The sequence below is a fragment of the Lagenorhynchus albirostris genome, chromosome X (genome assembly GCF_949774975.1).
Source record: "Lagenorhynchus albirostris chromosome X, mLagAlb1.1, whole genome shotgun sequence".
Taxonomy (NCBI): domain Eukaryota; kingdom Metazoa; phylum Chordata; class Mammalia; order Artiodactyla; family Delphinidae; genus Lagenorhynchus; species Lagenorhynchus albirostris.
Window position 1 is genome coordinate 5,192,214 of NC_083116.1, and position 13,519 is coordinate 5,205,732.

Consider the following 13,519-nt stretch of genomic DNA (forward strand, 5'->3'; position numbering starts at 1 on the left):
TATACACTACCAAACGTAAAACAGCTAGCTAGTGGGAAGCAGCCGCATAGCACAGGGAGATCAGCTCGGTGCTTTGTGACAGCCTAGAGGGGTGGGATAGGGAGGGTGGGAGGGAGGGAGACGCAAGAGGGAAGAGATATGGGAACATATGTGTATGTATAACTGATTCACTTTGTTATAAAGCAGAAACTAACACACCATTGTAAAGCAATTATACTCCAATAAAGATGTAAAAAACAAACAAGCAAAAAAAAACCTATCTACATTTCCCAGAGGATTGACTCATACTTGAAAATGATGTAATAGTTTGTCATTAAAGTGTGTGTGTGTGTGTGTGTGTGTGTGTGTGTGTGTGTGTGTGTATGTGTGTCCATAGAACATAACTGTGAAATCCGAGCCCTCTTTGACTGGCTGCAATCAGTACTGTGTACTCCCAACTTTGCGTACATCTCTTCCCAACTCTGTGTTCAGTGACATCCTAGTAGCTGGAAATTAGCCATGGTGGGAGCAGTTACACCATGGAGATTGGCAAATGCTACAAATCAAGTGCTTTCTGTTCTCAGAGAGCTTGTTAAACGTTTGAGCAGTAGACCAGCGGTAGCATGCCGGGCAGATCAAAGGAGAAGCTAGTTCTGTATCTGGGCAACATGGTACCAACCCAGTCTCTTTGGGGGTTTCCCCAAGGCTGCTTCCTGCCCAGGGGCTCCTCTTCCACTGATGTCACCAAGTACCGCAGAACCTCAGAAGGGCATGTGCTTCTGGGGTGCATTTGGCTAGCCTTCCGCGCCCTGCTGGGCTCTAGGCTCCGAGATGTTTCCCCTACTTGGTAGCTACGAGAGCGATGTGGACCAGAACCAAACAGGTCAAGTGCCTGCAATTCCGATTAAGGTCCTGATCTGGCAGCTGGCTTCGTGCTGCAGAGGCTGGAGAATAATGATTCCCTCGGTAGGAACAGGCTAGCCACAGCTGCAAGCGTCCACGGGGGCATTCTTTCTTCAGGAGGGTTCCCAGCTGGTCTGCATGCGGCAGCTCACCAGCAAGCGCTGGTGGGCCCTGGGGGTGCTCCCCACAGCATCCTGCCAGGGGCCTGGTAGCAGGCTTCCTGGGTCTCCCCCTTCCCTCCGCAGAGTCTGGTATGAATCAAAGAGCCAACAAAATTGAGGTCACTGGCAAAAGAGTTTGAAATTTTGAATGATTTTTATTAAACACCATTAGTCTACACTGCACAGTTAATGAAACAGCAAAGCTCCAATCTCTTAGAAGAACGATGATTGATCATGGATCGGAACAGCAGTTCCGTGTCCCCTAAACCCATTGTGAGCCTGATGAAGGAGTTATTACCATCTCAGGTCAGAAGCAGAAAGGGGCGAGAACTGCAGCCTGGACTGGAAGGGCTTCCCTACCCGCTACCCCCGGCCCCACCCGCCTCGGCCCTCCCCACAATGCAATTTGCTTTGAGTTGATGGATTACAGAGGGAAACGTGATGCTCTTGGGAAAGGGGGTTTCTAGACTTGTGAGGAGGGGAACGGAAAGGGAACTCATACTTTTTCTTTCCCCGAAAATATCAGATGGTAGGATTAATGTCTGAGACCAGCCTATCCGATTAGCCTCCTGCCAGGGTCACTCACTGCTGACCGTCAATACACAGATGCCAGTTCTGTCGCTGGAGTTTGCAAACACTGAAGAGCAAATGAATCAGAGTTCCATCATGAGAATAAGGCTGTGCAAGTGGGAATGAGAACAACAACAACAACGACAACGACAACGACAACCAAGAAGAATTTAGTCCGCCAGTCGCATAATAGAGCGAGCGACAACGGGCGCCATATTTGTTCCCCACAGAACTGAATTTGGGGGCACGGAATCGACCCATCCATTCAATGTTGTGTAGCTCTAGTGTCTCGCCACACATTTTCTCCATGGGGAGAGTGATGCCTCTCTAAGCAAGCAGTTCATTGCCTTACTGAGTAGTCCTACCCAGTGATCCAGTTTGCTGTCTCCCACCTGCCACTCACGCAGGTGAAATTTTATCATGTCTGTTGAGAAGTACGTGAGGGCTCCTCCCTCACAGCTAAATCAATTCTGCCTTCAGAAATGCTTTCCAACTTCATTTTCCAACTTCAACCTCCGGGATGCGAATTTGAATAAAACACAATCCAAATTAGATAGCTCTGGGAAAGATACCGAGAGGACAAGTACCTTCCCACAGAAGACCCAATCCAATGCAATCTAGCAAGGTGATGTCCAAAGGAAAACCCACCATTTGGAAACTCAACAAAACACATTTTAGCCAATGGTTTTGAATCAAGCAACTTGGTTATTGATTGGAGATTTGAATCGTTTGATGTCATTACGTGGAAAAAAGGCATCCCAATCTCAAGTCTTTGAAAAGTTATCAGCAGCTAATCTGCTTTTCCAATTCTGTCATCCAAATAGAAAACTACTAGTATTTTCCCAATGACATTATTAAGTCATTAACAGTCTACAGGCTGGCTAACAACATGCTCACGGCTAAATCCTACCCCGAGGACCACACTAGTATACTCTTTTCAAATTAATCCTACCTACCAAACTCAGACAGTAATATGACAAAACCACTAAAAAATCCAAGGTTAATTAAAATACAAAGCCAAGCCAACATCATAACACAAACTTGTCAAACTCTCTGTGGTTGGAGCTTGGGTGACAAGTGAAGGCATAGTGGTGGCCCTACAGGGGTCCCGTTGGCAGGGCTGAGATCCTTCTGTGTACTTGCTCGCTCAGGTGGACCTGCCCGTTTCTCTGCCCGTTACCCTAACTCCATGTGCTTATCGTGAGATGCGTCTCACCAAGCCTCCATCCAAGTCTCGAGGCAGAGGATCTCTCACCGCCATCCACGTGTCTTGTATCCCTCCCACAAACTGGTACACCGAAGAGACTTACTTGACAAAATCCCTCAACCCCTCAAATAGCTGCACACCTACGACACACATCACCGTTTACAATGTGATGAATAGAGTGCCTAGAAAACAGCAACAGTCCTTAATCAGGAAACCGAAAGACGTCCCACCTCCAGGGAGAGGAAGGTAATTCATCCTCCATGTTTAATTGGTTACTAAGCTGCTTTACAAATGGGTCTCTGCTAAACCATCAGGTGGTGATCCTGAGCTCGCCTGTCAGATTTGGTCATTGTGCCACTGAGTTGGCACACACTTTACATTTAGCCACCAGGGGTGACACACCAGGCAGCAGGCAGGATGCTCTGCTGCTTCCGTGCTGTGTGCCATGTAGATATGATGACGCACTGAAACTAGAGCTACGAGTCTTTCATTCATGAGGCAATGTGCTAGTTTCCCCGGGAAACTGCCCCTAGCATTCTAATGTCTACTTTCCAGAGGTTGAATTTCAAGAAGAATCTACTCCTAAATCCATGATGGTCTAGGATTGTGGTCTAGGTTGAACTTGCAAGGCAAGCCAGCGGGCTTCATCATATAGTCATAGTCAGGCACTCTACCTGATAAGCCGTGGAAAACACACAGAGACCTTGAGTCACTGCAGAGCCATCAGCTTCATTTGGATAGGTGACACCCAGCTTGGGTGTCCGGAGTCGTTCATAGGATCATTTTCCTCACTTAAGAGGCTCAGAAAAGATTCTCTCGGGTTTCATTGGTCTGTGTGTGTGTCTGCATGTGTGAGGGTTGACGCTGAGACTGCCAACGTCCAGCTCAACCGTACCGGGAGCATGAAAAGTGCTGGTTCAGCTGCTGGGACGCTCCCAGCTGTCAGCTTTTCACAACGTGGCCTCAGCCATTGGAGGACAACTTCCACAGCCCTTATGATACAACAAAGGGCCTTCAACTCAGAGATGACCAGAGCGGAGCTCAAGTCTGGCTCTTTTGCAACTGGGGATACAGCTAACCTTGACAATGAGAGTGCAGAGTGATCCCTTGCCGTTCTTATCACAGACTTGCGTGACTTGCTTTCAAAATCATACAAGTTTGCATCTTTCATGTGTGTGTATATCTATTATTTATCTGGTCATAACTCAGTGAAGAGAATCCAATAACTCAGCAGATGAAGGGCTATGTGGAATTAGATACCGGCAGGTAATTACAAGGAACTAACGTAGGGATAGTTTTTACTACGTGTGGGGAATTCTTCTAGTGAGCTGGAACACCAAAGATGATATTTACATTGTGATGTTTAGGGACATAAAATGAACGCAGAGGATCATAAAGGGGTGGGGATAGTCGCAACTGATGCAGAAATATCTCCAAATCAAGGGAACTGTTCCCAACGTTCAGGGCTCTGTGAAAACCACCCTAGGGTGAAGCATGACCCCGAGACTCATTTTTTTTGTTAGAAGATTAGCTACTACTTAGAGAGTTTGAAGTTTTCTTCGGAATTTTCATGGAAATGATTCAAGCTAATATAGACTTGAATAAAACCAGTGATTGTATTTCCGTCAAAAGCTAATGAGCACCCCCCCCCCCAAAAAAAAGAAAGAAAAGAAAAAGGAAAAGAAAGGTAGAAGAAAACAGAAAGAAGTGAAAAAGAAACCCGGTAAAATAGAAAATGGGGATAATACTTGGGGAAGTCCAGATTTTAAAGCCACTAGGAAGCAAACTGTATATGATTACTTCTAGGTAGTGACAACTTGACTTTCGTTTCCAGAGATCTGAGCAAAGCACAATAAAAAAAAACAAAAGTCCTGCCAGTTGTAGACCCCGCCAACCAACTGCAAAAGAGGCAGAGGTGTGCATTCCCTGGACGGTTTCCAGACCCCTCCCGTCTCTCATCTCTAAAACTGGAGTGTAGCGTTTTGGCTACTAGGGCGTGCACTGACTGAACGGCCCTCCAAAGGAGAGCTTTACACAAAGAGAATGCTGGGTGAGGATTTACGCTTCAAATCATGGAGTTCAAAAATATTTATGCCAGCTGATGCCTTAACGTTGTCGACATCAATCTTGCCACTCCTTCTCATCCTTGAAGTTTTTCAAGGATGAGGGAATCAGGGAAGGGATACTAACTAAAACGTCCTCTGGCTGCATTTCAGAGTGGCATTGCCGTGCTCATTAATTTTCTTAAATTTGACTTTCTGATGTTGCTACAACATCTAACCAGTGGGTTTCGACAATGAAAATTCTCATCTGAAAACTGAGTCTGTGGGAACCCCATAAGTTTAACAAAGGATTCTGAAGTATGTTCTTGTCCGGACAGAAGAGTGCAGTTTGGGGAATGGCTATTGCTGAAAATTTGCATCTTTGCAGGTCCTCTGTGCCTGCGTTCATATATAGACACACACACACACACACACACACACACACACACACACACACACACATATATGTCTATATATGACATTCCGTTTCACTTCTCAGGAACCTGTTCTCACAATTGCTTTCCATTCTTTGTTGTGGGTAGTGTGGACTTAAAACAATACTGTAGGGACTGTGTCATTCCATCAAGCACAAAAGGATGGTGGGATCTGTGAAATGCATATAAAATACTGAAAAATGACTAAGTGATAAAAGATACACTGCTCAAGGTGTAGTGTCCACTTACAATGACTTCTGTTTTTCACAGATATCAAAAGAAGCATAAAAACAAACATAATCAAAGAGAATTTTCCCAAATGAGTGGAGTTCCACCAGTGCTGGAGACGGGGGCACACCCCACTACAACAAGTGGGCGTCGATGCGCAGCCAGCACAGTCCCTGGCGAACGTAGCGGACGAGATTGGTCATGCTGCTGTGCTGGGTCAGGGGCCCCATCAACGTGTCCAGATCGCCAAAGAATTCTGAAAATCAGAGCAGACCTCGGTCAGGCCTTTGAACGACAGCAGGACCACAACCACGCGGGCGTTGGACAAGTTATCCGTTGTGCGTTCATTCATTCTTTCGACACAAGTGTCCAGAGTACCTACTAGGTGACCCAAACTCCATATGGATATCAAGCTCTACTATTTTAATCTTTTGTTAGCGCCCCAAGCTCTACAGCATAAATCAAGTCTGTGTCACTGTGGTTAAGAAAACACAAATTCGTTCAAATCTGTTCATTCATAGTAAGCTTTTTCAAATCACCATATATTTTCTCAGACGACAGATTCTCAAAGTACATTACAAACCTGTGGAGGTCTGTGAGACACACACACACACATATCACAGTATGCATATAGTACCTATAAAATATATTTGTCTAAATATTTATATATGTTTATAGAAACATATATTTATGTATTGAAAATATACACATAACATTACGTATCTAAAATAAAATGTATCTAAATATATTTTATGTAAAATATGGAATTTATGTTTTTGTTTTTGTTTTTGTTTTGCAGTACGCGGGCCTCTCGCTGTTGTGGCCTCTCCCATTGCGGAGCACAGGCTCCGCACGCGCAGGCTCAGCGGCCATGGCTCACGGGCCCAGCCGCTCCACGGCATGTGGGATCTTCCCGGACCGGGGCACGAACCCGTGTCCCCTGCATCGGCAGGCGGACTCTCAACCACTGCGCCGCCAGGGAAGCCCTGGAATTTATATTTTTATATATTATAAATTTAGAGTTAGAAAGGGGTCTTTATACACAAAATGGTAGGGAGCCATGGTCTATATGATACCAAGCTGTTTTTCATTCTATGCGTTATGGAATTGAAAATATTCTCTTTTCCTTTTGTCTAAATGAACTGAGTATCGATGTTTCTTGCCTTGACGTAGATACAGCTGGTGAGCCTAGACAGCCATTAGCGCCATCGGCCTCTAAGGCCAGATAAATGTCTAGGAGGCATCTAGTTTGGTAAGTCTTACTCCTTTAGGGAAGGAAAATGACCTGTAAGGATCTGTCGCATAGCACTTCCCCCTGCCCCCCCGGCACACGGATGGTAAGACTGCCTGGCCGATTCCCCTCCAGCTGACTCGGGGAAGGAATGGCACTGAGGCCTTACTACTAAGCAGTGGGACCAGAGTCTTAGACTGTCTGCTTTGGGGCGGGGTGGGAGGTCTGTGGGAAAAACTCTGTGATGCCTAGAAAGCAGCTAGGCTTCCCCTTTGCACGTCTGTCTGGCACCGCGATGATCTCGGTGAGAAGGAAACTCTTGGGCGTCCTGTTCCCTCAGCCACGAGGAAATCACTCGTGCTGGCTCGGTGGTGGGGAGGAGGCTGGAGACTACCTTCAAGTGGTTGGGATGCTCTCCTGCCTTCTTGGAAAGCAATTTCCATGCATGGGTTATGTGTGCTTGATTGCCCAGCAGATGGTGTTTCACTAAACAATGCATTGATTCTTCACGTTATGTAGAACATATGGGCTCCTTCTCCGCGTATCAGCTTCATTTGATTATGTGATACTTTTTAACCTGTACTATGCAATAAAAGTAATTTCTGCTGGTAAGGGAGTAAATTACTTTGGGCATTGAAAACACTCTCTTCCGTAATACAATATTAAGGGAGATGTTAAAGGACCCAGTTGTTGTCGAGTGAACGTGAGTGGGATGTCCCCTAGATATTGTGTACAAAGTCTGCGGTGGCATTCTATTTTTTTTTTGTGGTATGCGGGCCTCTCCCGTTGCGGAGCACAGGCTCCGGACGCCCAGGCTCAGCGGCCATGGCTCACGGGCCCAGCCGCTCCGCGGCATGTAGGATCCTCCCGAACCGGGGCACAAACCCGTGTCCCCTGCATCGGCAGGCGGACTCTCAACCACTGCGCCACCAGGGAAGCCTCTGCGGTGGCACTTTTCATTGGGTACCCAGGTCACCATTTTAATAAGTGTTTCAAGTCAGCAGCTGGGAAGGTAAGGAACCGGGCTTCTAGAATAAAGGCCAGAGGGCAGAATCAGCCCTATTGGCCCATTTGAGCACCAGAATGTTCTGCAATGAGCCATCTGCAGCTGTACAGGTGGGCAGACATGGGGCAGGGGTGGAGACCTTCCACTGGGACAGCCAACCTCCGCCACCTCCATTGCATGATTGGGTGGAAAAAGGTGCAGGTACGTGGTGGTCTCCAGTGGGAGGCAGAGTACCAATCAAAAGGGAAGTGCCTCAGTTTCCCCATGTCTATGTAGACAAGACAGATGTGGGAAGAAACCCCCACTTCAAGCAGTTCAGAAATGACAAAGTGTGTGAAACTCAGGGCCGTAAACAGAAGATTCCAAACTAGGTCCTCTCCCCGGCCCCTGGTACAGCCCTAGGACCACACCAGCGGGGTGCAGCATCTTTCTGCTGGTAGACTGACACAGTCATTTTGATTCAATATTAGTCAGGGAATTGAACAACTCCTTGACACACTGTGCTAAGGCCAAGATGAGCACCATCTGAGTCCAACATCAGCCCAGCCGCTACATTGTTCCTGGAAAGTTCTGTGGTTAATTTAGAAGGAATTACTTTAACAGATTTTGAAAATAGATGCAATTATGAAGGAAATCCATAAATATTGAACAGCTCTCCAGTTACCAATACAAAATAAGACAGAGAAGAGCAGAGGCCGACAAGCTAGGCAAGACTTAAAATGCTTTATGCCTTCCTGAGCAATTCTAGAACCCCTGGATTGGCCTGGTTGTCTGGGTTAGTTGTCTTTGGATTTCCAGAAGCCTAGGGAAGTGGACAAGTTAAGAACTGCCCATTACTCAGATAACCGAGGACAGGAGCTCACTGAAGGTCTCCAAGGACCCGTTGTTAATCTCGCCCTCTAGATGGGCAGTGCATCCTATAGGATAAAAGTTCACACTCTGAAACCAGACATTTCTCGATTCAATTTCTGCTTCCAATATGATGAGCTGTGATATCATGGGTGAATTTCTGCATCTCACTGAGCCTCGGTTTCTACAGCTAGGAAATGGGGCTAAATGACACAACAAATGATAAAACAAATAGTACAGCACCTGGCGTATAGAAATGACCGCATGAACACACAGAACCAACACATGCAAATAGCCCTAGGAGTCAGTGCAAGTTTAGAGCTGGGTCAAGGGGTCAGAGTCCCAAATTATGCAATATGCTTTGATAGCCACAGACTCTTTCAATTATATGGATATGTCATCATATGGAGTAAGGAAAGGGAAAGAAATCTTTGTAGGATTTCTACCTCGCACTTGACATTTTATGCTAGGTGATTTACACATCTTATTTTATTCCACCCATGTCTACCATCCTTCTGGGTAGTTTCATCATCATCCTATTATATCCATTCTAGAGATGGAAGCTAGGGAGTAGCTCACAGATTTCAGTAACTTGCCTGAGGTCACCCAGCCAGTGTCAAGCTTAAGTGATTAGGCTTCAAAATCTGCACCCTTCCTAGTTCCGTGGGACAGTTTCCCCGCCCGCTTAGTGATGCCGCAATAGAGATGCAGCCAGGAGGAGGGGCCGGTAACCCACGGGAACGTCCCTCTGCATCTAGGTAGCCTGCAGCCCCAGCCTGATTCCAAGAACGTCCTGTCACCGTCTGGGACTCAAGCCCACTCCATGCAACTTATACCATACCATGCCCCAGCAGGGGCCACCAGCCTGCGAGATGCTAATTCTTGCCTGTACCTAGCCAGATGTCTCTACTGCTCTAAACCACAGGTCACCTCTTTGCAGTCTGATTCAGAAAGACCCACATCTGTCCTCACTTAGACTAGAGTGGGTCTGTCGCTGACTGCTGGGCCAGAATCACCGAAGTCAACTGAACGGCCAGGGCAAAAGTATGGTTTCTTTGAACTTCCCGTCTTCATTAGGATAGGTGGCTTTGGGGCGAACCTGTGTGACAGCTAGGGTCACAGATGGCAGCATGAGTGGCTGAGGACCACTGACTCACCCTCTGGTGAAGCAGGGCTCTCCTCACATTTGTTTTGTAGCCAACCTCATGTGTTCCCATGAACAGGGCTCTGATCTTTCTTCCCAGGTGTCAGTGGGTGAAAAACACTAGCCGAGCCTTGACCTTGGCTTCTGACTGCAAAGCCGCATCGTCATGTGCTCACTGGAGCTGACGATTAAAACGAAGGTAAAAGGCCTTGGTTCAACCCCACCTCTCCAAAAGAATAAAAAAGCCAAGTGCCTTAATCCCAATTAATTTGCAAATCATTCTTTTCTCCTTTGCCCTGTTTCTCCGCATTGATCCTTACCATTGAGTGAAAATGCGAAACAGACATTTGCCAACACATCATAGGTCAAGTTACTTTAAACTTTAAAGGAGAACTCAATCCTAGGCCTTTTTCACTCTCTCAGCAAAAACTGGTCACCACGTCAGCCCTGAGCTAACCCCCTCTTCCCTCACGTAGCCCTGGAAATCAGACAGAAAGAGAAGGCCACCATGGAAAACTCAAGCCATTGAAAGCAAGTTGACTCCACCACGGCCCGTGAGCAATGGGTCGAGCAGAGCAGCATACCTTTATTCTCTCTTGTCAGTTTGTCGGCCATGTCCCAGTGTTCGTAGCCCCGTAACACGTTGCTAGTGATATTGACGTGGCTGGCGGCCATGTGGTGAATGCGCTGGGGGATGGTGACCGGGCCGTTGTTACAGTTCCCCATTGCGTTGATGGGAGACACGTTGTTGAGAGACACTGGGGATGGAGTGTTTCTGGGGGATGGGAAGAGACAGGCTTTGTTAGGTTGCTTGGGAAGAGTGACAGCGGCGGTCTAGGCCCCCCCCCATCACACTGGGACCTCATGAGGACATGATTTGCCGCAGTGAGTTTTAGCATGGTGCACATATATGAAGCTTGCTCTTGCATCCCACCAACTCCTCTCAGAGGACATCCGATAGCTTTTGCCAGCACAGCAGCTTTCTCCAGAGGCCCCAGCGTAGAGAGAACTTATTATCACCCTGTTCCTGCCTCATTAGACCAACCCACACGGGGCCACAGGGCCAGGCTGTAGAACGAGCCATCCTTATCCTTTCCTAACTTTAAACCCTGAAGCCTGACTGCCTTTGGGAACCACTGATGACTCCACGCACGTCGCTACTTTGTTTTGAAATACCACACAGAGAGCTGGGTGAATCTTCCTCTGGCATTAATTCTACCCACAAACGTAGCCCTTACTTTGAATACGTCTAACAAGTCTTCTGATGTTCCAGAGAAAGCATCAGCTCAGAGCTATGATGATTTCTCTACCTGCTGCCAGAACGGATACTGGCACTTAGAAAAGACTTGATGTGCAATACTGGTCTCTTATCAAAGAGTTTTGTGGAAACCATGGTGACAGTTTGCTCCAAATACAGTTGCCGCCGTAAGCAAAGTGCAATCCTGAAAAGCCCCCCAAGGAGCAATACTAAGGAAGCTGGAACAAGTAAGATTATGAATATCTCTTTAGGATCCTTTAAGACGTGGCTACAGGATGGCTGTTAATCGCTGGCAGTTCACCTGCACACTGGGTTATAAAGGGAAGTTTGGGGAGTTCCTACTTTGGGCAGTACCAATGTTCGGAGGTAGATTTTTGTTTAATCCTTTAATGCCAGCAACAAGAAGTCGCCGGCTGGCTGCACGTCGCGTGGAGGGTCAGGGACAGTCCCAAAGGCTGGGTGGCTGCCTGTGCCCGCGAGCAAGACCTATACACACCCACCAGCCCCCCTGTCCTCGTTCAGCCAGCCTTCGAATGACTGCCCATCGTGAGGCGCCCTTCTCACACTCCCTCCCCTATGCCAGCCACCCGTTGGCAACTACCTCTGCAGGGTGGCTGTATTTCTCAGAGCCGATCCCTGCTCCTAGAACAGATGCGCACCCTGACAGGCTGCATACACAGAGGATTTGGGGGAACGGCAGTCACCACGTACCAAAATGCCAAAGCGGGGCTGACTCGGTCTGGGAGCAACTCAACTGATGCACTCGCCTGAGACTCACGCAGGCGGTGCCTACAGCCACGGGAGGGCATTGGTCCATTTCCGCAAACAGACTGTGTCTTCTGGTATGTTCTGGCATGAGGGGGAAAGTGGATCCTCTGTGCAAGTGCTCTGCGCTTGTGTGATGGAAGAGGGTGTGAAGGTTTTCCTTGCTCTGTTTATAATTTCTGAGATGTTTCATACTTCTTGATGGAAAGATTTACTTTCAAGGCGGGGTGTGGTCAGGGGAATGGTTAAACTCAGGGACCTGGGCACAGAAGTGTTAGCAAAAGAGCAGTGAATGCTAGACTTTTTTGTCATGGCAGGTTGCAAATGCTATTTTCTAGTCTTTTCCCACCCAGTGGTGGTCATTAACCCGTAAATGTCAGTTTACGGCCAGAAAGGAGAACGTCCTCATTTGTAATCTCTAGAGAAGATTGCAAAGGTGTCAGTGTCACAAATGTTGAGAGGGGGACCGTGGGGTGCTGGGAAAGTTCTGGAATCCCAGGGACCGGGACTCTAGCCTGGCCCTGCCTTACGTACAATTGCCGTGTGCTCCTGAGACCCCTCCCCTCGCTGGACCTTCCCTGGCCTGCAAGAAAAGGCTGGATTCAGTGATTTCCAGTCATGTCCAGAAGTCATAAGGGGAAACACATCACCTCCGTTTATCTCCTACGTCCTGAAAAGGCCTTTTCAGTTTACAACGTTGAAGAGCTACTGAGGGGCTTTCTTTCCCTTCCACTCGGCACCTTCTTTTAAATGATCAGCGGTGGAGGCGAGGAGAGCGAGGGCATGCGTTCGGTTTTGGTCACGACGGACCTGACACGAGGCTCTGTGAGCTGACCTTGCGCGGAGCACGGCTGCATACCCTGCACACAGCATCAGATGCGTGAAATCCACGAATCAAAACCGGCCTAGGACACTGCCTCTGGCTGAAAGAGGGCCGTTGCCGCGCTCATCTTGGTGTGCCTCCAACTCCAGCTTGGCTCTCCCCACAGCTTGGGCTTCGTCGTTCAGTTCTCCCTCTGTGGATCTGCTTCAGATCTGGTGCTTTTCTTCACACGTCCGTGGCACGTGGCCATGAGTGTGTACGCCCCAGCGCAGGCTTCCGACCACTCACAGCATAAGCACCCTGGGCGTCCACCGTGCTCCCTTGCCTCCCAACCACACTCAGCCCCTGCTGTTCCTGGTAATCACGAGTCACGTCCCCGTTGGAGGTGGTGGCGAGCCCCGCGCGTGGAATGCACTTCCCCCAGGGATCTGCATGGCTCGCCCTCCCATCATCCTTCCCTAATGTCCCTATTCAGGATCTTCCTCCCCCAGGCCAAGCAGCCCTTTCTATCCCCGCTCCTTGTTTCGCCTTCCTCTATGACATTTATTATCTAGCATATGCACTCTTTTTGTACTGTCTTTCTCTTCCAAAAGAATGTGACCTTGAGGAGGTCCTTGTCTCTAGATCCTTGTCTATTTCATCCAGCGTCATTCCCAGCATCTAGAACAGTGCCTGGTGCACATACTATGTACTTAATAGCAGTTAGATAAATGAATGGATTACCTTCCAGCCATCCCTCTGTTATTATGTAGTATCCACTACACATGAGGCGCTCTGGGGAGGGAAGACGAACAACGTACAGCAGCACATGGAGAGGGCATACGTTTGTAAAGTGCCTGGCAGAGTGTCTCATACACAGCAGGCATATGCAATAAATGTCTGGTGAATAAAAGAATGAACAGCCCCTTATTGAAACGAG

The 13,519-nt window shown here is 47.9% G+C and overlaps 1 protein-coding gene across 1 annotated transcript in view; it reads right to left on the reverse strand.

The window, feature by feature from the left end:
- Positions 1–5,658: 5,658 nt before the first annotated feature.
- Positions 5,659–13,519, reverse strand: part of AFF2 (ALF transcription elongation factor 2) — a 487,094-nt gene continuing 479,233 nt past the window's right edge. Inside the window, exons 20-21 of the mRNA XM_060137245.1 lie at positions 10,339–10,529; positions 5,659–5,780 (exon numbers count right to left, since the gene is read on the reverse strand). Of these exons, the coding sequence (XP_059993228.1) occupies positions 5,659–5,780; positions 10,339–10,529 (313 nt within the window). The remainder of the gene's footprint in view (positions 5,781–10,338; positions 10,530–13,519) is intronic.